The 24,551-nt window shown below is 28.5% G+C and overlaps 5 protein-coding genes across 14 annotated transcripts; 3 read left to right on the top strand and 2 right to left on the bottom strand.

Moving 5' to 3' along the window:
* Positions 1 to 1,300: 1,300 nt before the first annotated feature.
* LOC124948783 (palmitoyltransferase ZDHHC2) lies at positions 1,301 to 7,463 on the bottom strand. 8 transcript variants are annotated; one of them, XM_047492942.1, is made up of 10 exons: positions 6,731 to 7,463; positions 6,504 to 6,530; positions 6,297 to 6,391; positions 6,078 to 6,198; positions 5,793 to 6,016; positions 5,590 to 5,719; positions 5,369 to 5,495; positions 4,050 to 4,136; positions 2,776 to 2,906; positions 1,301 to 1,500 (listed from the first exon to the last, which is right to left on the bottom strand). In XM_047492942.1, exons 1-10 carry the CDS (start codon positions 6,876 to 6,878, stop codon positions 1,490 to 1,492), a joined length of 1,101 nt encoding a protein of 366 aa, XP_047348898.1. In that variant the 5' UTR covers positions 6,879 to 7,463; the 3' UTR covers positions 1,301 to 1,489. The 8 variants fall into 8 exon arrangements, 7 of the variants coding, with proteins under 7 accessions (XP_047348898.1, XP_047348900.1, XP_047348902.1 ...); XR_007100840.1 differs by lacking the exon at positions 4,050 to 4,136 and having other exon boundaries at positions 2,776 to 2,920; positions 6,731 to 7,457; XM_047492944.1 differs by lacking the exon at positions 4,050 to 4,136 and having other exon boundaries at positions 6,731 to 7,459.
* Positions 7,464 to 7,609: 146 nt separating this feature from the next.
* On the top strand, positions 7,610 to 9,168 carry LOC124948784 (putative hydroxypyruvate isomerase). The gene is made up of 5 exons (XM_047492949.1): positions 7,610 to 7,987; positions 8,238 to 8,349; positions 8,441 to 8,613; positions 8,719 to 8,838; positions 8,919 to 9,168. Exons 1-5 carry the CDS (start codon positions 7,792 to 7,794, stop codon positions 9,104 to 9,106), a joined length of 789 nt encoding a protein of 262 aa, XP_047348905.1. The 5' UTR covers positions 7,610 to 7,791; the 3' UTR covers positions 9,107 to 9,168.
* LOC124948782 lies at positions 8,360 to 11,431 on the bottom strand. Its single transcript, XM_047492941.1, has 6 exons — positions 11,068 to 11,431; positions 10,660 to 10,943; positions 10,146 to 10,547; positions 9,849 to 10,044; positions 9,559 to 9,774; positions 8,360 to 9,462 (listed from the first exon to the last, which is right to left on the bottom strand). The coding sequence occupies exons 2-6, from the start codon at positions 10,727 to 10,729 to the stop codon at positions 9,207 to 9,209; spliced, it is 1,140 nt and encodes a 379-aa protein (XP_047348897.1). The 5' UTR covers positions 10,730 to 10,943; positions 11,068 to 11,431; the 3' UTR covers positions 8,360 to 9,206.
* On the top strand, positions 11,273 to 15,059 carry LOC124948779 (pre-mRNA-processing factor 40 homolog A). 3 transcript variants are annotated; one of them, XM_047492933.1, is made up of 8 exons: positions 11,273 to 11,430; positions 11,802 to 12,030; positions 12,110 to 12,497; positions 12,607 to 13,038; positions 13,142 to 13,610; positions 13,691 to 14,326; positions 14,427 to 14,573; positions 14,686 to 15,059. In XM_047492933.1, the coding sequence occupies exons 2-8, from the start codon at positions 11,865 to 11,867 to the stop codon at positions 14,881 to 14,883; spliced, it is 2,436 nt and encodes an 811-aa protein (XP_047348889.1). In that variant the 5' UTR covers positions 11,273 to 11,430; positions 11,802 to 11,864; the 3' UTR covers positions 14,884 to 15,059. The 3 variants fall into 3 exon arrangements, with proteins under 3 accessions (XP_047348889.1, XP_047348888.1, XP_047348887.1); XM_047492932.1 differs by lacking the exon at positions 11,273 to 11,430 and adding an exon at positions 11,476 to 11,705; XM_047492931.1 differs by lacking the exon at positions 11,273 to 11,430 and adding an exon at positions 11,476 to 11,667.
* A 1,038-nt stretch (positions 15,060 to 16,097) lies between these two features.
* On the top strand, positions 16,098 to 22,834 carry LOC124948589 (delta-1-pyrroline-5-carboxylate dehydrogenase, mitochondrial). Its single transcript, XM_047492408.1, has 7 exons — positions 16,098 to 16,564; positions 18,788 to 19,001; positions 19,081 to 19,512; positions 19,609 to 20,019; positions 20,090 to 20,268; positions 20,356 to 20,544; positions 20,631 to 22,834. The coding sequence occupies exons 1-7, from the start codon at positions 16,521 to 16,523 to the stop codon at positions 20,863 to 20,865; spliced, it is 1,704 nt and encodes a 567-aa protein (XP_047348364.1). The 5' UTR covers positions 16,098 to 16,520; the 3' UTR covers positions 20,866 to 22,834.
* Positions 22,835 to 24,551: the final 1,717 nt, after the last annotated feature.

Here is a 24,551-nt window from a genome sequence, read left to right on the forward strand (position 1 = left end):
TATATATTGTAAACTTAAGCGTATAGTCTGTTAAATGTGGCAGTTTGATCTAACGTGAATATAAAGTAGCTTGCATATAAAAAATTTTTCAGAACATAAAAGATGTTTAGAGTAAATCGACATAATATAAGTCTTCTCACAAATATATTACTTATGCATATAACATTTATCAGAAACTATGACTACCATTGCAAATGAATTAGTAATATTATTTTCCTTTTAATTTGTTTTCTTATGTGCAAACATTTGTTAACAATAATAATTTTAAAAAATGTGCTATACCTTCAATGAAAAATAAAAAAAGAAAGAACTGTTTTATTATTCTCTGCTCAAAGGTATAAATTGTAATCATTTTAAAACATTGTATTATAAAACAATTATTATTTATATTAAAATGAAAAATAATGGAATATAGGAATTTTTAAATAGTGATAATCTCTGTTATAATATTGCAATAAAATACTTTTGAAAAGAAAAAATTATCAATAATTTACAGCTATATATGGATCATATATAGTACAGTTTTAACAATAATAATATCTGTCACGTTTCGATTTGTACTGAGATAATAGGCATATACCTGATCTCAAGAATTAAAATCACCATTATAGCACAAAAAGATAGTTCAAGTATGGGGGTTTATAATTACATTGTCTTTGTAAATTTCAACTGAGCCAGCTCAGTATTTCAGCACTGCTATTGATCAGCAATAAAATTTGATTTTATCCATCAGTTAATCTTGATGAAACTATATCAAACAATGAATTAATATATTCAACATCACAATTTCCAATATAAATTTATAGAATGTAGGTCTGTGATGTTTCCCTTCTTACTTCTGAAGATCTCTCTTATCGATATTCATAATGCTGAGTGATCATTAACGTTTCAATTTATATCTCTCATTTTGTTTAAAGGATATACAATTCTTGTAGGTGTACATACAAGACTCATATATATAGCACACTTATTTTATTAAGCAATACGCTTTTCTGTTAAGCAATAAAGTATAATGAAGAAAGTGTTCGAATAATGTAATAGTTATTCAAAATATCAGAATAAATTTATCATAATAATTTATATCATAAGTTATGCTAAATAATGAGCCACATTACATTTCATATAATTATATGTCTTAGGAAAGGTACTATTAATATTTTGATCTGCCAACATTAAACATATTTTTGCACAAGGCACTCTGTAAACCCATGAATATATATATATATACATATATATACATATATATATATATATATATATATATATATATATATAAATTATTGTAAAATTTTGGCCTGACTATAACAAATAATATTTGCAAAATTTAATAAAGAATGACAGAGAATACAGGTTACAGAAATTCAATATTGTCTATGTATCTCGATTTATAAAACAAGATGAGAGATGAAGATCACAAGTACTGTTTAAAGATGTCAAACAATTTCTATTGTATCCACCAGTGGTTGATTGGCATTTACAGCATGAGGTATTACGGCTGTGCTGTAAAATATATGTATATATACAACATTAATATGTAATATTTGTTATTTTTAAAAGCAACATTGTAAGCATTACAATACTATAATATATATGCTGGTTTGCTAATGGTTTGCTAATGATTTGATTAGATGATATATAATTATGTTAAATATTATGATAGATCTTACTTAGTATTTTTATAACGAATAAATTTTTATAAAAATGTATAATTAATAACAATATTTTTTACTATATTAAATATGAAGTAAAAAATTAAATATTATTGTATTTTAATTGCGACGTGACCATCCATAGATTTTTCTTTAGAATGTTACAGTGACGTTTATTTTTTATGTTAACATTTAATTGAATACTAACATTTTTATATTATATAATAAATGCCACATATGTATTATATTTTATGCAAAATTTTGTTAATACGTTTTCTGTTTACTTCACGCATTTTGTTGGTAATCAAATATTCAAACAATTATTCTTCAAATTATACAAAACATGTAGTGGACATTACCCTGTACCAAGTACCAAAATTATGGCTTCTCTTATTAAATTCATTTGATAAAAATTGGACCTGCAGTTAATCAAAATCATATTACTATATTTACATATTATTCTCTTATATTAATAGATAGATTTTTATCAAAAAAGTATGAATAGAGATATTTTGAATTAATGTACTCATGAAATTTTATATTATTCTTATCATACATTGTCTCTATTAATACCATATATCCATCTCTCATGTATATTTATTAAAAATTAATAATATTTTTATTTATTGGTAGAATTCAAACATGTGCATTTCTGTACAGTATTATTACAAAGGAATAATGTAAAAACAAACATCATGCACAAAGAGAAAAATCTATTTGTTATTATAATAAAACTGTATAATATATACAATTTCTCATAGAATACTTATTTGTGGATTAGTTATAAATAATGGTTATAATGAAGGACCAATGATTATTATAACAACAAAAAATTAGTAATTTGTAGTGATATTCTTCATTTCACTTCAGGTTGTAAATTCATTTAAGTTAGTATAATTTATTTGCATAATTAAATAGTATTTTCATAAGATTTCATAACGTGCGCTTTAAGCACATTAACGTGTAAACTTTCTAATAAATGAAATGATTCCACAACACTTATAAGTACTTATTAATTTATAATATATAAAAAATTAAGTAATTTTTTTCCTTAATATATTTTGAATAAAACTATAAATTCTGACTAATCTAACACCTCAATATAAGGATTCTTGGTCTAGAATACCTGATTGAGACATATAAGGAGATGTGGTGCCAAGTTCTGTTTCATCACCCCATTGTTGGGTTCCATTTCCCAACAGAGTATGAGTATCTTCATTGTACAGCCGCTCGGGAAAATTTACCCCATCTCCGAAACTGTAACCCATACCCTATCTTCTACTCTATGTCATCCTATATTTACCCTAAGTTTACCAGAGATGGCGTAACTAATACTATAATTAATAAGTTTTTCTTAATTTTTTAATACTTATCTAATTTTATACTTGTATTTGTTTCGATATTTACTTTTAGTTGAACAGCCTCTGATCTTATAAAACATTTGTCTTCAGAATAGTTACGCCACTTCTAAAGTTTTAAAAATATTTTCTTGATGTAAAAACCAGATGCACAATACTTTTAAGCTAAAGAGAATTATGTATCAATGAATTTAATTCAACAATCAACAATGAAATACACAATACTAGATATCTATAGAAACATTATGCATTTGTACATTAACAAAAAAATTCTTCCAATATTTTCATATCTTAATTATTTATATATATATATATATATATATATATATATATTTTTTTTTTTTTTTTTTTTTTTTTTATTGAACACTAGTATTGAATTTAAATCTTTTTCGAAACATTTAAATTTAACACATATCAGCACTGTTTACAAAATGAATGTATAAATACAATATTAATATAAATGATACTATATATCACATGCCTACAATGATTTAGGAAACATCTAAGGAAACATTGTTTCCATGCATTATTTGTATGTCAGTCTTATTAAAATACAATTGCAAAATAATTGTTAAATTAAAGCTTATCTAAGCTATAAAGTCCAACACAAATAAGTAATGTTAGTATTAGCAAGATGGTACCAAAAAAAAGAAAAATTAGACACAAAGATTACTAAATTTTTAAAGGGCTTAAAGTATTCACAAGAAATATAATATATCGCTTGAATGATTAATGAAATTCTTAAATATAATAATTTCTCTTTATGATTTAAGTTATTTATCATAAATGCAAACAAATGCAACCAGGCATATTTGAAAATATTATTTTACACAATATCATTACTTTGGAACTCCATTAAAAAAAAAAAAAAGAAAAAAAAAATGTAAATCTATCAAGAAGGCTCAGAGATCTTCCATGTATATATATATATATGTTTATATATATATATATCGATCGCATATTTTATGGGTATTATATGAGTTCCACAGTAAAGAATTGAAGTTGTTACTACAATTGTATTTGACCTTTCTAAAATGCTGACCTGTTACGAGTACTGCCCATGGAATCATAAGTATTCGTTATGCCCTGGTGTTGCGAACGTACTGGATAGGTGACACCATTTCCAAGACTAGAACACATCCAATGCATCCAACCCAATTTAAGAATAATAATCGTTATTTCAATTTTCAAGAACTACTGAAAATACTGTATCGAAAAGTCCTATTAATATATTTTTATCATTGATAAATTCGTATCTGTGATAAAAAAATCACAAATATGAATAAGAAAATATGTTTTCAATGAGGAATATCTATTTTAATTAGCATATGATACACAGAATGTGTCCTTTGCATAATGTAACCACTGGAAACATTACGAGATATATGATGCACTTAAAGAGCGTTATATAATTTTTCTCTTCATAATGAAAATTATATCTAATGAAAATTAAATAACTAAAGTCTAATCTATCTTTCTTTTGTACTGTACTATTTCCACGCATGCAACAGCATGAAATAGATGTGTAACATAAAAAAAAAAAAAAAAAAAAAAAAAAAAGAAAGAAAGAAAAAAAGAAAGAAAGAAAGAAAAAGAAAAATATATAAGTTCAATCAATTCTACCTATTTTTCTTCCTCTGAAATTCATGCAAATTTTGCTTTATTTATTATTCATATATATTACTTAATTATTTATCATTATAGTTTATGGTTTTATTGAGAAAGACCTATCCCTATCAATAATGAATGAATAATGGAATTATATAAGTTATATTTCAGGATAGAAAGTTAGCCTTGGTGTTTTATAAAGGCACATAATGCAAAGAAATATCTTCTGTGCATTTTCAGCAAATATATATATATATATATATATATGTATATATGTATATATGTATATATGTATATATATGTATATATATACTTCCAACAATGTCATGCAAATTTTGTGCAATGAATTATTGTTTATTTTCATAAAATATAATATTTGAAATGGATCTTGCAGAAATAAATTCTGCATTTTTTCTAATATTAAACATGAATCTTTTAGTAATGGCACATCAAATGACAAGGAAAAATATATAAAAAGCAATATGCACAACTACTATTCTAATTTCACATAATTACACCGGTAAAAATGAATGTTTACATTGACATTCAATATGAGCAGATATAAATATCTAAATTAAATTTCATGTACACATAGATTTATTATATTATGCTTGACTTTATTTATACGTCATATAAATATATTGTGCAAATGGTTTCTACTATTTCTTAAAGTAACATTTAATTTAATTATTTATAATATGTATATAATCATAATCAATATAAATCACAAATATATAAAACATATATACTCACCTAGTAAAAACAGGAAGGAACCACAGCCGTGCATTATCGCCAAATACTTCTTGGAAATTATTATACTTTCCAAGACTAAAACCATCTTTGTCTTTTCCTGTGAGAAACATGGGAGGCCTGAAGGCTTCTACAAGTCAATGAAAATAGAAATTAATTACAATTTCATTAGTATAATATATAACTTTTAATGTATATGTATTTTTCTTTTTTTTTCTTTTTACCTAATGTTGATCTATTATGTAGCACAAGGTAGCAGTGATAAAAGAAAAGAGAATTAAGGCTCACTGCAAACATTAAAGCAGCAAAAAAGAGGAAGAGCAGGTTAAACCTACCCATTCCTTCTAATTCTCCCTATATACAAAAATTTATAATAAAATATTTTGTACATATAATAAAATTTGTCCATTTGAAGAAATTCACTTACTTTCCAAAAGCGTATAACATATTGTAAAGACGTAGCTATTATAAATATACAATAAAGAAGGGCATATGCCAAGAACAACATAAAAAATTTGTAATTGTGGAAGCCTACACAGTTGTTTATCCATGGGCAATGATGGTCCATTTTTAAGACACAAGTACCACAAATGCTACAATGATGTGCTCGATCCGGCTTTATCAAGTGACATTTCTCACAAAATCGTATACCTATATGAATAATCAATTAAAATAGAAACGTACGAAAACTTTACTCTACACTGTTCATTACCTCCTTTGATAGTACGATTTGTTACTGGTAGATCTTGCGCAAATCTTTCCAAAATCTGTCTAATAGCTTCTTCCGTTTCTGCTTGTTGCAGTTTTTCAATTTCTACCTCTGGTATTTTAAACTGTAAAAAATAAAAAAAGAAGCCATCACATTTTACAATGTAAAGTATAATTATTTTGATAATATATAATTGTTATAATATTTTCAAATTTTTGTTACCTTATCTGGAACAGATACTAAATCTGTGAATACCGTTTGCCAATAGGACCATAAGAAGAGCAGAAATATTATGTGGAAGAAAATTAGATAGAAGGCTATAAACAAATAAAAAAAGAAAAAGAAAAAAAACATTAATTTTTCTTATCTCTAGATGATAAAATAAATATCTTGAGCTTTGAGAATTGGAATATTGCATGGTATACACACCTTTCTGAACGTCATTTTCTATCCTATCTGAAATAAAGTAAACATCGATGTTTAATTAAGCGAAGATTCAAATCTATATAAGGATACAAATAAGTAATGATAAATGTACGATATGTAGAGCTTGAATCAAACAGTCAATACTATGTTAATAACGGTATAATAACAATGACAAACAATTGTAATAATTATCTTATATCTATGTTTCTATTAAAGTATATATTACTTACAATAACATAGTTGCACAACGAATGCGTAATAAGACCAAACAACGACAGCCAAGATGAAAAGTATTGGAATCCATTTGAGAATTTTTACACACCACCAACATGATTCACTTTGCTTCCCCATTATATTTATCGAATGAATGATATGCATGTATAGTTTAGTGCCTTTGATCCTTTAGTCGGTACATTATTTTTTACACATACTGACCGATATATCATTGCAATAAATCTTTGTAGAAAAAAATCTTAACATAGGTGACAGTATAAAAATTTATCGTATTATGAAAAAACACAACAAATTGCAATCCATTGCACATAACTTGTTTTTACTAATTACGAATGTAGAATATAAGAATATAAATGAAATAAAGGTTACGAATGGTATTTATGTCTGATCATATAATATCACAGAAAATTAACTACAGTGGAACCAATTTCATGGAAAATAAAACAAACTTATGATATTTTGGATGGTATAATACTTAAAGCTGAAATCGCATCCTCGAAACATCACCACAATTCTCTTGTATCCAGTACATCATTGGAATATATAGATAAGTTTGGAAACGCGTTATACGTTTCTTCTTTATTTCTTATTTTATTATCTAATCTGGATAAATGCGATTGGATAGTAAGAATTAATGGACGTTCCTCTAATTATTGAATAATAATAATTCTAAGATGGAATCCGATGTTTTAAAAGAACATGATAACGTATATATCACCGTTAACATAATTGATTATAATTGTATTTACAACGAAGATATTTTTAATCGTTTAAAATTGTAAAATAATAATTATAAATTAATTAAGAAATGAAATGATATGAATAAAGATTAAAGAATAATTTATTAATATTAAAGAGATAAGGATCGAATTTAAAAATCGTTCGAAGTTTAATACGCCATCTATGAATGTTCCAGTTTTATCTGTGTTTATTTAATACGGTTCTTATCTAAAATATAAAGATAAAGTACCTGAGTACTTTGATAATAAAGTTTTAAATAAATTTTGATCTTGATCTTGAACGTTACGTTTAATTATTCGAAGCTACAGACGAAAATATGGTTTTAAAGTTCGTAAGCAATTTATCTTTTATGTTTTTGGAGAGTCCAAGTTTAATCGAAAGGTACCAACTTGCTAAAGAGGCTGGTTTCAAGGCTGTTGAAAGTGGTTTTCCATTGGGTTTCTCTCTGGAAGAAGTTGCTAACGCAAAAAACAAAGCAAATATCGAACAAATCCTTATTAATGTATTTACAGGCACGTTTTAAATAATTAATATCGAAAAAACTTAATTTTATATATATATATATATAATTATTGATATTATTTATTTATTTAATTGATGTTCATTTGTTTTACTACGTTGTCTTGTAGCCAATCACAGTGAAGGCGTGAAGTTTAAAAAATTCTTGCTCGGATAATCTCTCGGATTTTTTAATAATTGCAAAATTTTCATTATCGATTTGTGTCCTTTGTAATATTTTTATTAATTTTATTCATTTTCTAGGTGATACGTCGAAAGGCGAATTGGGATTCGCTGCTATACCTGGACAAGAAGAGTCGTTTAAAAAAAGCATTGAAACAACCATACAATATGCAAAAGCATTAAATTGTAAATTGTACGTAATTAATGATTATAACTTTTTGATAATTTATTGCAATATTTACATATTTTGTTATTAAAATAGTTGATTGACTACTCGTCTATAGGATACATGTTATGTCCGGAAAAGTAAATAATCCAACTGTAGACAATGATAAAGTTTATGAAAAAAATTTGTTGTATGCTGTAGAGAAATTTAAAGAAGAAGGATTAATAGGTGTTATTGAGCCGATTAATAGCATTACTGTACCAAATTATTATATGAACAATTTTTCAAAAGGTAAAATTTTAATTGATAACAAAAATATATAAAATTATAATATATATATATATATATTATAATTTTATGTAGATATATAATAATTTCCTTCCATGTTTGTCAAAGGCTTGAACATCGTTAAAAAAATTAACAGTCCTCATTTAAAATTGCAACTTGATATTTTTCACATGCAACATTGTTGTGGCAATCTTACGCATAATATCGAAGAGTTGCTTCCTTTTATTGGTATGTATTAATAAATTTATCAAATATTTTATTTACGTATAACAATAAAGTTATACTTTCATTATCTTAAACCATTTTAGGGCATATTCAAATAGCTCAAGTACCACACAGACATGAGCCAGATACAGCAGGTGAGATAGATTACAAATATGTTCTCTCATTATTGGAAAATAAAGGTTATCAAGGATACATTGGTTTAGAATATGTACCAAAAACAAATACTGTCGATGGATTAAAATGGATAACAAAATTTGGTTATTCTTTGTAATGTTATGATATATACTTTTGTGGCATATAATAATTTTTAAAAATAAAATATATGTTATATTACAATTTGTTATTCTATTTTTCATTTTTAATAATATTATTTAAGATCGTTTCTTTTTTCCTTTTTTAACCATAGTAACTTGTTCCGGTAAAGGAAGCTTTAAAGTGAATGTTTTCTTGTCATTTTTGTTAGGCACAGCTGCAATTATTTTGGCAAGATCTATTAATTTTCTAATTCCTATTCGACTATTTAATATAGTTGCAAGTAATTCTAGATCTATTATAAAGTCAGAAATAATCAAGCCTAAAATTATACAATGTATGATAGCTTTATCTTTCATACTAGCAGGTCTCAACCTAGAAAAATTTATTATTAACATAGTACAAAGTCAATATTTCAGCTGTTTATAAAATATAATATATGAAATATAAATGAAAATAAATATTGTTTACCTTCCACTATAACTTTGTATGCTATAAGTTTCAATAATGTGTGAATTAACTTCTTCCGAATAAGGGCAAATATTAATTCCACGTTTTTTTGCATCCTTTATGGGGATATTTAACCATTTGGAAACTGTTTCAATGTACAATAGAAGAGCTACTTTCCTTATATTATCTGGGTCAGACTTCAAAAATCTTAAGGCATGCGTGAAAAATTTTGATTTGCTATAAATAAAGTAAAAAAATATGAGTAGATTATTAGTATTGAAAATATAATATATAGATAAATGCAAAGTTACCCTTCAGGAACACAATTTATAGTTTCTTTAGCTGTTTCGTAGAGAGTTTCTAATTTATTTTCTGGTATGATATCATTTATATTATAAACGTCTTTTACATTAGTAGCATCTCTGTTACAATGAGGTAAATGTATGTTTGTTATACTATCATTATCTGCTATTTGTGTCTCTAGATCTTCTTTATTTATTTCTATATCTACAATAAGAATAAATCATTTTATTATAAATTTTTTATGAGATGAAAAGTAAATTAAGAAGAAAAAGAAAAAAAAAAATTAATAATATTAATTATTTTACTTGAAACAGTTTTTTCAAGATCATCTTTAACAGCATTGACATTAATCTTCATTCTTTCAAATTGCTCTGTTTTTCTCTTTACTTTTTTTGAACCAAACTGTTTATTCAATAAAGCAATTCTCTCAGCATCTGTATTTTTATTGTTATCTATGACTTGTTTATCAAGAACAGGACTTACAGACCACCTTTCTGCTTGTACCAATCTAATCTTCCCAGTCCTTTTATTATGAAGTACAAGCATTGTTTGCATAAACTGCTGTTTATTATCTGGCGTGTAACCTTTATATACAATTTGTCCATTGGACACAGCCAGTAATTTTTTTTCTCTTTTTTTATCATAGAAAAGACCACAAGACATGGTCTCCGCTGCTTCATCTTTTAGCTCGCCGTTTTGAAAATTAACTGATAATATAAAACAAATAAAAGACTTAACCTTATAGACAATTATCGTAAAATAAATGGTTACTCCTTACATAAAAATATATAAAATACAATCAATTTATATTTAAATTACCGATTATAGGTTTCACTTTTTTAGGTTGTATAATAACCTCATCTATAACGCCTTCTAATAATCGTTTCATTTTCACTATGTTTATACTAACTAAATATAAAATGTGCTTTATATTAATATTATATTCGTTTGTTACAAATGCACAACTTGTTTATATTCACATATAAATATTACACTATTGTTTTAAAGAAATTAACTTAAACACGTGTTCTTTACTTTTGTTAGGTTATACGCTTTGTTGACGCGTTGTTTAGTTTCATAGAGTATTCCGATTGTAGCGTCACCTGAAGTCATCATTATTCAGCGAAAAAAAAAAAAAAAAACGACAATATTTACAAAATTGAAAGTGAAAATAATTAACATTCTATGCAGATTATAAAAAAGATAAATATTTGTTATCTATCTAACCTGATATATTTGAAATCTAATATTAAAAAAGAAAACCATTGAATATACTTGTAAGGAACTAATGATACGTTTATGCGATTGTTTTTGATCATTACAAAAAGCCTTTTACTTGTTTATAAACTATTCTTGAAAAATACCATTCTTTAACACGATTTAAAAAAAAAAAAAAAAATGAAGCTTTTTCAAAAATTCGAAAGTATGTCGTAGATTAAACCTTCGTCATTAAAATGAGGCCTTGTTCATGGAAATTGGTTAAGAATTACGCCTGTTCTCATAATTGATGACGTATATTTTATAACATTATAGAATTAGGAATAATGAACATCCTTAAAATGTTTAATCTCAATATCAGATATAACAATCGTACGTCGTATATATATATATATATTTAATTACCATAGTTCTATAACGACCTCTATGTATAAACCAACTTCAAGTCGTTTGGAATATTCAATTTCTCTGTTGCTTTCTTTATGTGATTATCATTTTGACGATGTATATTCATAATTTTTATAAATATAATTTATAAATTACTACAAAAATTAAATCTTTAGCGTATTAATTTAAACGTGCCAATCAAATATATTATATTTTGCTATGGTAAATTTAGGTTAACTCGATATTCTGTTGTACAATAAGTAAATAAATGTGACTCATGTATTCTCAGTTTTTCTGCTTAAAAAAGGTATGTAAGGTATTATTTTTTTATTATTGTTTTATTTTATGTACCGTAGGCATCGAATGATGGAATTCCACCACCTGCCACAGTACCCGGATTTCCACCGGCAACACCTAATATGACACCTGGTTTTGTACCGCCTATTATGCCAGCAGCATCCTTTATTCCTCCTCCTAGTTTACCGCCTGGTCCACCAGGAATAATGCCACCTCAGTTTTCTATTCCTCCACCTGGTTTTAGTTTTCCAATTACCGGTGCACCAGCACCAGAAGCTGGAGTAATAGGTTAGTATATTTTATAAAAAATTTAGTCAATATTGCATATTAACTCAATCATTATTTCTTCTTTTATGGAATATTATAGCAGCACCACCACAAATAACAGCTCCAGGAATTCCACCCCCAACTCCTATAGCAAGTGAAACTGCACCAGGTATACCTGTGTCATCAGAAAAGAAAACTGATTGGACCGAACATAAAGCTCCAGATGGTCGTACTTATTATTATAACAGTGTTACTAAACAATCGCTATGGGAAAAACCAGATGAATTAAAAACGCCAAGTGAATTATTGTTGTCACAGTGCCCGTGGAAAGAATATAAATCAGAAAATGGAAAAGTATATTATCATAATGTAACTACTAAAGAATCCAGATGGACTATTCCTACAGAGTTGGAAGAATTGAAAACTAGAATAGCGGCTGAAGAAGCTGCAGCTGTTGCAGCTGCAGTAGTTGCGAGTGCTACAAATACGTCAGTAAAATGTTAAAGTTTTACATTGTTTGATCATTTTAAATATACTTCTATTTATTCTTTATGTATTGTTTTTTTTTTCTTTTTTTTTTTTTTTTTTTTTCCACAGAATAGTTCCGGTAGCTATACAACATTTGTCTCCAAATATTAGCACTTTATCGCAAACAAGCACACCCGAACCTGGAGGAAAATCTGCTATTGAACAAGCTATGGCTGCAACACTTGCGGCTATAAATATTCCAACTCCACCTACAAAACCAGATGAAGATAGTAATTCCGCGAAAGGATCAGCAAATGATAGCCGAACGAGTACACCTGAACCCAAAATGCAATTCAAAGATAAAAAGGAAGCAATAGAAGCATTTAAAGAATTATTAAAGGAAAGAGATGTGCCATCTAATGCTACATGGGAACAAGCAGTAAAATTGATTCAAAATGATCCAAGATATCCGCAGATGAAGAAATTAAACGAACGTAAACAGGCATTTAATGCATATAAAACACAGAAACTTAAAGAGGAACGGGAACAGGAAAGATTAAGGTAAATGTATAGATATAAATATGTATAGATATAAAATAAATATATATGTTTTTTTATTTGAAATTTATGAATATAATTTTAAAGTTGCAAGTTTTATCGACAGATTAAAGAAAGCCAAAGAAGATTTAGAACAATTTTTATTAGAAAACGACAGAATGACAAGTACTACTAAATATTACAAGTGCGAAGAAATGTTTGGTAATTTGGAAATATGGAGAGCAGTAGGAGATCCAGATAGAAGGGATATTTACGAAGATGTTATATTTAATTTGGCAAAACGTGAGAAAGAGGAGGCAAAACAATTAAAGAAAAGAAATACCAAAAGGCTGGCGCAAGTTTTAGATACAATGACAGATGTCACGTATAGAACCACATGGCAGGAAGCACAAGCATTGCTCTTACAACATTCGGCCTTTGCGGAAGATGCAGATTTGCTTGAAATGGATAAGGATGATGCTTTGTTGGTATTTGAAAATCATATTCGACATTTGGAAAAGGACGAGGAAGAGGAAAAGGAACGTGAGAAGAAACGGAGAAAGAGACAAGAAAGAAAAAATCGTGATGGTTTCATTGTAAATACACGTTTATCTTGTTTGAATTTAATTTGTTTTTTTAGTATATGTAATTTCTTATTGCATAACATATATTTTAGAGTTTATTGGACGAGCTTCACGAACAAGGAAAACTAACATCCATGTCTCTTTGGGTTGAACTATATCCTATGTTATCGGCCGATTTACGTTTTTCAGTTATGTTAGGACAACCAGGATCAACTCCCTTAGATTTATTTAAATTTTACGTCGAAGACCTCAAGTCCAGATTTCACGATGAAAAAAAAATTATTCGAGAGATTCTTAAAGATAAAAATTTCGAGGTACAAGTTAATACCACGTTCGAAGAGTTTGCTACGGTTGTTTGTGAAGATCGAAAGTCTGCTACTTTAGACGCGGGAAATGTTAAGCTGACGTACAATTTGCTTCTTGAAAAAGCTGAAGCACGAGAGAAGGAACGTGTTAAAGAGGAAACACGAAAATTCAAAAAACTGGAAACAAGCTTCAAGAATTTATTAAAAACTATCAATGTCGATTATCAAATGACGTGGGAAGATGTGAGAAATAAATTGGAAGAAGAGCCAGATTTCAAAGCGATAACATTGGAAAGTGAAAGAATAAGAATTTTTAAGGACTATCAACATGAACTTGAAGAAAGTTGTAGTCATCATCATATTAGGAGTAAAAAGAAAAAGACGAAAAAGATGAAACGAAAATCTCGATCTCGGTCTCATAGCGTACATATAATTATTATTTTATATACACATACATACATATATATATATATATATATATCTTTGTTTATGTAAAATATTAACATATCCTATTATTTAATAGGAGTCTGAAGGTAGTGAGAAAGGATTGAAAAAGAAACGGCACAAATCACGTTCTGCAAGCATAGCTAGTAAAACAGATAGTTCTGAATCTGATACAAGAAAGACGAAAAGAAAGAAAAGTAAAAAGAAAAGAGGTCGAAGCCATTCCGTAAGTTATGTAACTTAAATAATATATTTTTTATTTAATACATCTATTTTTTTTTTTTTTTTTTTTTTTCTCCTATGAAATAAAGTATTCTTTATATACGTGTGATTTGCAGCGTTCACACTCAAGACTACCGTCTTCCGAAGAGTCTCCAGAAAGAAGACGAAAAGAAGATAAGCATAGAAGACCGTCTGTTCATAGTGAAGGATCTATTAATGAAAATACAGAACATCATGAACTCTCCGAAGACGAATTGGAAAAACAAAGAGCGCAACTTCTTCGAGAATTGCAAATGCAACAAGAAGATAATTAATACAACGATCAAAATAAAATCAATTCTTTTTGTTAATTAAGAATATTGATTAACATTTAAAATTCACTTGGAATATACGTCATCAATTTTCAATATGTAGGTATAATTCTCTATAAAAAAATTGATATATATTATATGTATGTAAGGAAATAAATTCGATACACTGACTCATTAAATTTATAGTTGTCAATCTCCTATAATAAAAGTCGAATACATATGTATGCATATATATACAAAATAGATATTGCTAATGCGAATGCTAAAATGCTATTTTTTTATTATTATTCATAAGAAATGAGATAAGACTAGCCCCTATTTATTTGCTTCCGTTATTTCAATTTGTTATTTCTTTGCATGCTATTAGGCGCAATTCAACGTCATAAATGGATGATAAATTTATTTATTTTATTAATTATAAAGAAAATCCTAACCCATATATGTCTGTAATTGGTAATTGTTATTAAGAAATAAAAAATTACAAAAACTAAAAAGCTTAAAAAGATTATTTTTAACGAAATAAAAATGTATATAGTTTGACCTTCTGTATTACTTACATGTTAGTACCGATATTATTTTAATGTAATTTATTGCGTTTTAAAATTCTTGAATCATAAATAATGAGTACATATACATATATATGTACTCGTATAGTATAGACTGTGGTGCATAAACATATGCATATATTGCACATAAATAAAATAAATAAAAACAAACTAAATGTAAATAATTTTTCATAAATACGCAATTATTTAAAAAAAGGTCTTGTTTTTATTTTTATTATTTCTTTATTTTGACAGCGACAATTCGAAGGACATTCGATCTGTACAGAAATTACGATGAAATAGTTTCCAATAGTATAGATTTGCTCAAGATATTATTAGCGGAGAATAGTCGTCGGATTAGAGAGAGAGAGAAGTCATTGACAAATAAATATGTGTGTATGTATGTGTGTATATATATATATATATATATATATATAAATTTCTAATTGATCGAAAAGAGAATAACGAGAACGCTAAAATATCTTCTTTCACGTAACGTTTATCGAATTATTCTCGTTATCGATGATAGCCCCATTTTTTCCTCTTTCTTCTTTTTTTTTTTTCTCTTCTAAAATCAAGCGCATGCGTCGAATTTATTGTAATTTGGTAGTACCCTTGCTACGGCCCTGCTTTTATGCGACCGAATTTACAAGGAGTGGGGTTTGCGAAGGTGGTTAAGTTTACCATTTGTCCGATGATTGCTGTTGTCGCCTTTCGTGATTCCGGAGGTTCGGTTCGTTAAGAGAAAGAAAAAAATAGAGAGAGAGAGAGAGAGAGAGAGAGAGAGAGGGATAGAGGGATAGAGACAGGTAAATGAATTTTGTCCTTCGATTTGAAAACTCAAGTAAGCCAATTTTGTCGAACGAACGAAGAAGATAGAGAAGCAAAGGGAAGTCCAACGAAGAGAAGAGAGAAAGAGATAGATATACGAATAGAGATAGAGATAGAAAGAGAGAGAGAGAGAGTGAGAGAGAGAGAGAGAGAGAGAGAGAGAAAGAGACAGAGAAAGATAGAACGTGATCGAGAGCGAGAGTGAGAGAGGGGGCGTTTGAGTAAGTGGAAAGGGAGAAGGGCCGAAGAGCTACAAAGAGCACAATGTTGAATATCTGTCGTCAAGTTTTTATTACAAATAGCCAAAAGTGAGTAAAATCATAGGGAAGAAATTTCATTGTCCTTGAATAATGGGATCCGCCTATGACATACTTTATTTCTTTTTTCTTACCTTCTAACATATCAGATACTAAAATATCAGAGAATATATTGATTATTTTCGCGCATTGGCCCGTGTGCTAAGGTATTTTAATGTGTGTCCAATGTTTCATCTACGTAATTATGTGGTGTATGCACGCACATATGCATCCTACGCACGTTCTACATGCATCCTATGTATCTTTCGTATGCTTACTGTATGATCATATCGACAAGAATAATTTTCTATTTGTTTGTTGTTTGTTTCAATGAGTTTATACGTGTGTGCGCGCGCGCGCTCTCCTGTTACGTAGTGTTGAAAAGATTTACGAACAAATGTTGCGTACGCAAGCATTTCAAAAATCTTTCTTAGATGTTTACTGTACATTAATAGCCTCTTCTTTTTTTTCCGTAATATATTTTTCATTTTCATATATATATATATATATATATGTGTGTGTGTGTGTGTGTGTGAGAAAAAAGAAGGTTCTATATCCTTCCACGATTTAAAAATTTTCCATTCGACAAAAACGAATCCGACGTTCGAATGGGTCGTTGACCAATTAGCTCTCATATGTTGCATTTCATAGTTTCAATATATATATATATATATGTATATTTATATATACAAATATATAAACGTATTTATTTTAGTGAAGAATATGCATGTACGTAATTTCAAACGCTTATGAATCATTCATGTCCGGCCTTTTTTCTCTTTCTTTTTTTTCTTTCTTTCTTTTTTCTTCCCCCTCTGCTCCCTCTCCCTCTATCCCTCGCCTTCCCTCTAAACATTTTTCAATCTATCATCTCATAACTGTCAATTAACTCGCTCATTCAGATTAATTTGGCCTGGCAATGATCTTTTACTCTCTCACGTTTAATAAAACCCTTTTTTTTTTTTTCTCACTTTCTTTTCCTTCTTTCTTTCTTTTTCCTAAACTTTATTGTAATCTTATTAATAAATTGTACGCAAAAATGCATTAGAATATTTTTTGCGTTAGATATGAATTTCATTGTGGAAAGAAGGAAGGCATTCGTGAAAGTGATAGCGATTTTATCCTTGAACGGTCGTTTTCATGACTACGCGGCTTTCTTTAACATCTGTTATCGAGGATATTAATTTTGTCGCTTATCTCGAATTAATTTGCTATTGCCTCATTAGCAGGTCAAGTTTTATTTGAAATTCCACTCATTTCCGTATAAAATATATTCAGTTTCCTGTTTTTTTTGGCTCTTAATATATCGATACGCGATACGTGATGTCACGCACGTATATATAATCACATACACATTCATACATAGATACACACACACACACACATACACACACACACACACACACACATATATATATATATATATATATATATATATCTGCTCGACGTTCGCTCATGCATCCGTACTGTTTCTTTTCTTTAATTTTTTTATTTTTCTTTTTTATCTTTTTTTATCAGTAAGATTAAAAAAATATATATTGAGTGCATTAACAACGATAAAAGTAAATTATGCTAATCGTCCTCTGGTTTGACTATAGCTCGAGACTCATTGATTATTTATTTTCATTTTATCTTGTCATCATTTTAACAAACGAATATGTTATTAATATTATTATCCGTATCATTTTATATGTGTTATTTTTAGAGAAATAATCCTAATAAAAAGGGTCACTAAGTATATTATGTTATGTAACAGTCTGACCACAAAGTATTTGACACATAAACGTTAGTAAAAATAACATCATCCTGTACCATTGCATTTATATTTATGTGATATTTTATAATTTTCAAGTTTGATGTATTTTTGGTAAAATTCGTTTTCTTTTTTTTTTTTTTTTTTTCATCTCAATGTACTTTTTTTTTCTTTTTCAATGCAAATTTTACTTTTTAATTTCAACTTTTCTTACTTTATACGTAGCTTTTAAATTCCAGTTGGATTAATCAGCTTTTGTGGAATTAATCTTGTTGAGATAATACTGTGAACAGAGTGTCCCAAGTTATGTGTCTGTACACAGATAAATATTTAAAAAAGATATCACCCTGCTTTAGGGTCAATATTTACTTATATTTTATCTTCCTTTGTGACAAGAAGATAATTTTATTCAGAAAACAATCATGCATATTTATTTTCTTCTTCTACTTCCGTCTTTATTTATTTTATATTATTATTTGCAGAGTAGGTAAAAGATGTATAGGATCTATAGTGCCTCTACCAAATCCTCCAGATGTACCATTGGAGAACGAACCTATTCTAGGTTATACAAAAGGAAGCAAGGAACGGGCCGAATTAGAGAAGGTCTTGGATGAAATGGCAAGTGAATGTACCGAAGTGCCATTAGTGATTGGTGACAAAGAAATTAAGACGGATTTGTGCAAATATCAAGTTATGGTACGCATAATTGTAGCATATATTACATCATAAATTTATAATCAAAAGGATAGATCTTATAAATGACATTACTTTGTAGCCACATAACCATAAAGCTAAAATTGCTAAATATTATTGGGCTACGCCAGACTTAATACAGAAAGCTATCGACGTTGCTGTGAAAGCTCAAAGGGAATGGGAGAAGTGCCCTATTGAAAAACGATTAGAAATATGGTTAAAGGCTGCTAATCTCATGTCAAAGAAATATAGACAACACTTAAATGCTGCCACTATGCTTGGACAGAGTAAATCCGTTATTCAGGCGGAAATTGATAGTGCTGCTGAATTAATTGATTTCTTCAAAATACAAGGATCTTATGTTAAGGACGCTTTGAAGTATAAACCAATTTCACCGAACAAAACTGTATTAAATTCATTGAGGTATCGTGGAATGGACGGTTTTATTGCTGCGGTATCACCTTTCAATTTTACTGCTATTGGTGGTAATCTTAGTTATACTCCAGCTTTAATGGTTTGTACCTTTTTTAATCTTTCTAGATTGATTATCGTAAAAAAAATTCGCATGAGTAAATTTGATTTATTTTCCTACCGTAATTTTATATTATAGGGAAATGCAGTTTTATGGAAACCATCAGATACGGCTTTGCTTTCCAATTGGTGGATCTTCAAAATATGTAGAGAAGCAGGTGTACCACCAGGCGTTGTCAATTTTGTTCCTTGCGAAGGTCCAGTTTTTGGAGATACGATAACTGCTTCCCCTTATTTGTCTGGTATTAACTTCACCGGATCAGTACCAACATTTAATCGTTTATGGATGCAAGTTGGTAAAAATTTGGGAAAATATAAGAATTATCCAAAATTAGTAGGAGAATGCGGTGGTAAGAATTATCACTTTGTTCATCCAAGTGCCGACGTACAAACGGTGATTATCGCGACAATAAAAAGTGCTTTCGAATTTAATGGTCAAAAATGTTCAGCATGTAGTAGAATGTATGTTCCTGAATCTTTATGGTCTAAGGTAATATATTAAACAATTACTAATCATTTTACGAATTAAACGTTTCTTCATATATTGAAATTGATTTCAGATAAAGGATGGTCTTTTATCGACACGCGATGAACTTAAAATAGGCGATATTAGAGATTTCTCTATTTTTACTGGGGCCGTTATCGATGCCACGGCGTTTAAAAGAATTTCTGGTTATATCGAGCATGCTAAAACGTCAAGTGATTTAGAAATTATTGGAGGTGGTCAATACGACAACAGGTAAGTTTTACAAATCGTTATTATTAAACAATTGGCTGAAATACATCTTTTCTTTTTTTAATCAAAAAAATTCATACTTCCTCAAAGCACCGGATACTTCATTCAACCGACGATAGTAACGACAAAGAATCCAAATGAAAAAATCATGACGGAAGAAATATTTGGACCTGTATTAACCATTTATATTTACAAAGATTCGAAACTCGATGAAACGATGAAATTGGTCGAAACTTCGACCCCTTATGCATTGACAGGAGCGATATTTACCCAAGATGAGTAAGTTTTATTACGTCATTTAGATATCTTAGGATAATACAGAATAGGAAAAAAATATGATACGTTCATGTAAATAATTTTAACAGACAATGGGCGAGAAAAGCATTGGAAGAACTCAAATACACAGCAGGTAATTTTTATGTAAATGATAAATCTACTGGATCGGTTGTTGGCCAACAGCCTTTTGGTGGTGGCAGAATGTCCGGTACGAATGATAAAGCCGGTGGTCCTCATTATGCTTTACGTTGGTCGTCACCTCAGGCAATTAAAGAAACATTTATTCCTTTGAAAGAATATGATTATCCATACATGAGGTCGTAAACACTCGAGTGTTTAAATGTCGATTTAAATAATATAATAATACAAATATAGGTACGCGCGCGTGTATCGCTGAGCGATTATATCGCACTTCAAATTGAGATGCGATGCCGAATGTCTATAGTTGTAAAAATAATGGGATCGTCTCGTGCATTTCTTAATGTGGATAAGTTTAAATATACGAGTAAATATCGCTAGTTAGACTTGCGAGGCAATCTCGATTTGTTTTTGGCGTATTTAAAAATCAATTTTTTGAAGGCTGTAAATGTAAATAACAAAGTATGATCCTTAGAGAGAGAGCGAGCGAGCGAGCGAGAGAGAGAGAGAGAGAGAGAACGAGAAAGAGAGAGCGAGAGAGAGAGAGAGAGAGAGAGAGTTATTATGTGTATGTAGTTTATGCCTACATAGAGTTACGTTTATAATACGTTTACAGACTTTGATAATATATATATATATATATATATATATATATATATATATATATATATATATATATATACCCACACACACACACACATATAATATATATACATATATGATATATATATATATACATAGTCGATCTTGTGTTCTGCAAAACAAGAGAAATGAATTCTTTTATGTTTAAAATATTTTAGCAGACATAGAAATATCGGCTCGATGTGTTCTCTAAAATAGGCTTCGATAATGCCACTAACAAAGCGTATAAATGTAATTTATATTATTGCATGTAATTTAGAGCTTTCTTATAAATACATCAACGCCTCAGGAAATTATCACAAAGTGAATAAAGATGTTAAGGTAGCCTTATTTTCAAAGTTACTATAGTTCAGGGCACGATTCGTGGGTCAGAAATGAGTATACGTTATAATGTTTATATGATGCGAAAGAGGAATGCTGATTAGTTGTTTGAAATAATTTTCAAAATTGCTCGAACAAAAAGTACAATTATTAAATCATTTATCTTTATTCTTTTCCTTTTTTGTTTTTTTTCTCTCTCTTATTTTCTGACGTACGAAGTTAATATGATGACAAGATTCGTATGTGACGAAGATTTATTCGTAAGGATTGTTAAAATTTTCTAATTATAAGTTATACGTTGTAAAAATCGATTATCTAATCGATGTGTTGCAGTATTTTTATTATTTGGTTTATAATTATATAGAATTTAAAAACAACACATCTTTTTCAAGCATTTGAATACTGCTGTTATCTAGAAAATTTGTGTTGCTCATATATTTATATGATATATTTATACATAAATATGTATCATGTGTATATATATATATATATACATATACATATATATGTATGTATATATGTATGTATGTATGTATGTATGTATGTATATATAACAAATACATTTCTTAATATGTAGTTCAACGAGCAATTGCTAGTGATATTTTATTCACAGAATTACTTTGATAATCTGAACAGTATGAATATTGATGTTAGCACATATAAATGGCTAATAGTTACTGAGTATATCATTAATACAATGTTCAACACAATATAATTGGTTTTCTTATATGATCGGCGCCTTTTGTGATATATAATAATAATAATAATTATTAAATTATTATTATTATTATTATTATTATTATTATAATTATTATTATTATTATTATTATTATTATTATTATTATTATTATTATTATTATAAAATAGTAGATCTATGTAAAATAATAATTCCTGTAAGTCCTGCACAGCAGAAAGAAATTTCTGTAATCGTTATGCAACTGTTGCTTGTCTTGAATGTGATTTAATGGAGACCATTGGTCCCACGAGTCAAACAATCATCGTATACTTATCAATAAACAACTGAAGGTATACTAGGTACATTGACGGATGTTACGATGTAATTTATTTGAACTGTAAAATAGCAATAAAATGAAATGCTATTCACAACGCTCGCGTATCGATTTCTTCTACTTGTAACATTGTGTTCAATGTTAATGATAATACATCTGATAACTGATAAAAATTTTATAAACAAATGAAGCATAATATAAAATAAAACAAGATTTGGTTAGTCCAAGGAACGTTTAGAAATGAAATTTCACGAAACTGTGTATTATTAATTATATTATGTTTATATTAATGTAATCATTATATCATGGTTATGTTATATGTGTTATATAACATAACATGAATAAAGGAAAATATGATTTTCAACAGACATGCTTCTTGAGATATTCACAAAGATAATAAATTTAATTGTTACACTAATTCAATAATTATCGAATATATAAATCAATTTTGAATTAAAGGTTCGCGCCAAGATGATACTTCCGATTCGAGTAGGCGCTGATTGGTCGACGTGTCATATCACTTTAGATCGACCAATCGTTGTCGCGCTTATAAAATTCGCCTTTTCTGATTGGAAGATAGTAATTGTAATTTCTTGACAAATTATTTCCGTTTTGATTTCGATTATTCGTAACGGCCGAATACGAAATAAATAATCTCGGGAAAGTGTTTTCTTTTAAAATTTCATTATTTTGTGATTTTCTTATATATATTAGTCTATTAAAAGTGATTATTATAGATTTTGAACACGATCATCGATAATTATCGAATATTCATTGAAAATTCGTACTAATTGGTAAATAATTAGAATTTATATTTCAAATATATATTTCTATCGTTTTTTTTACTTTTTACTATTTTACAATTTTGCTAAGAAATATCATCGTTATTGATTTTTTGTCATTGCGTCAATACGATTATTATTTGCATTCGTCTTATGAAACAAATCATTGCCATATATTAAGAAATATTGATTATTTCATGTATTGCATAATTGCATAATGGATTTTTCAGAAAATCAGCCATTCTGTGGATCTTCCGGATTGACAATAAATTATGAGATGCATCACGAGATTTTCATGATAATTCGATGTAAATCGTATCGCCAAGATCCGAATTGGTATAAGGTATTTATCAAAAAATTAATAGAATATTTGCTTAGACAATAAAAAGTTAATGCACGATAAGGACTAATGTATTAATTACGACAAACGATATGTTTTCTTTTTTTTTTTTTTTTTTTAATCGGATCAACATTTTATAAAATATTTCGCGAGGTTTTCAGTTCGAAATAGATTGAAATAGTTGTAAAAAGCAAACGTGCTATAAACTACAATTAAATTTATAATAACAAAGTCGTAATTATTACGTATCGATCGAATTAACATATAACTATTAGCATATAGAACGAATAAGTTTTAACCAATGGCGAATTTCGCTTTCAAGGGGGTCCGATAGGTTACAAATTTTAAGAGGGTAGGCATTGCGGTGGAGGGGGGCCGCGGTCCCCATTAAAATAAATCAATTCCGCAGGATGTATATTTTCTCGCTTGGACTATTCATGAAAACGATGAAGCGAGAAATCCACTGTACAAATTCAATTATACGTAGTCGCACAAATATAGAAATTAAAATTATATAACGGACCAGCAGATATTAAATTGAATTTATTATACGTGTAATATAAAATTTATATCGTCGTTTGGGGATGGGGAGTTGGGGGGGAGTGCGCCCCCATGTCTCACGGGGCCCCGAGGCGAGCCAAGTGCGCCTCCCACCGCCTAGTGCGTGAATCCGCCACTGGCTCTTTCCCTCTCTCTCTCTCTCTCTCTCTCTCTCTCTCTCTCTCTCTCTCTCTCTCTCTGTCTAACCTATAAAAATTACTCGAAGGGATCGAAGCG

Source organism: Vespa velutina, chromosome 4 (assembly GCF_912470025.1).
Source record: "Vespa velutina chromosome 4, iVesVel2.1, whole genome shotgun sequence".
Classification (NCBI taxonomy): Eukaryota; Metazoa; Arthropoda; class Insecta; order Hymenoptera; family Vespidae; genus Vespa; species Vespa velutina.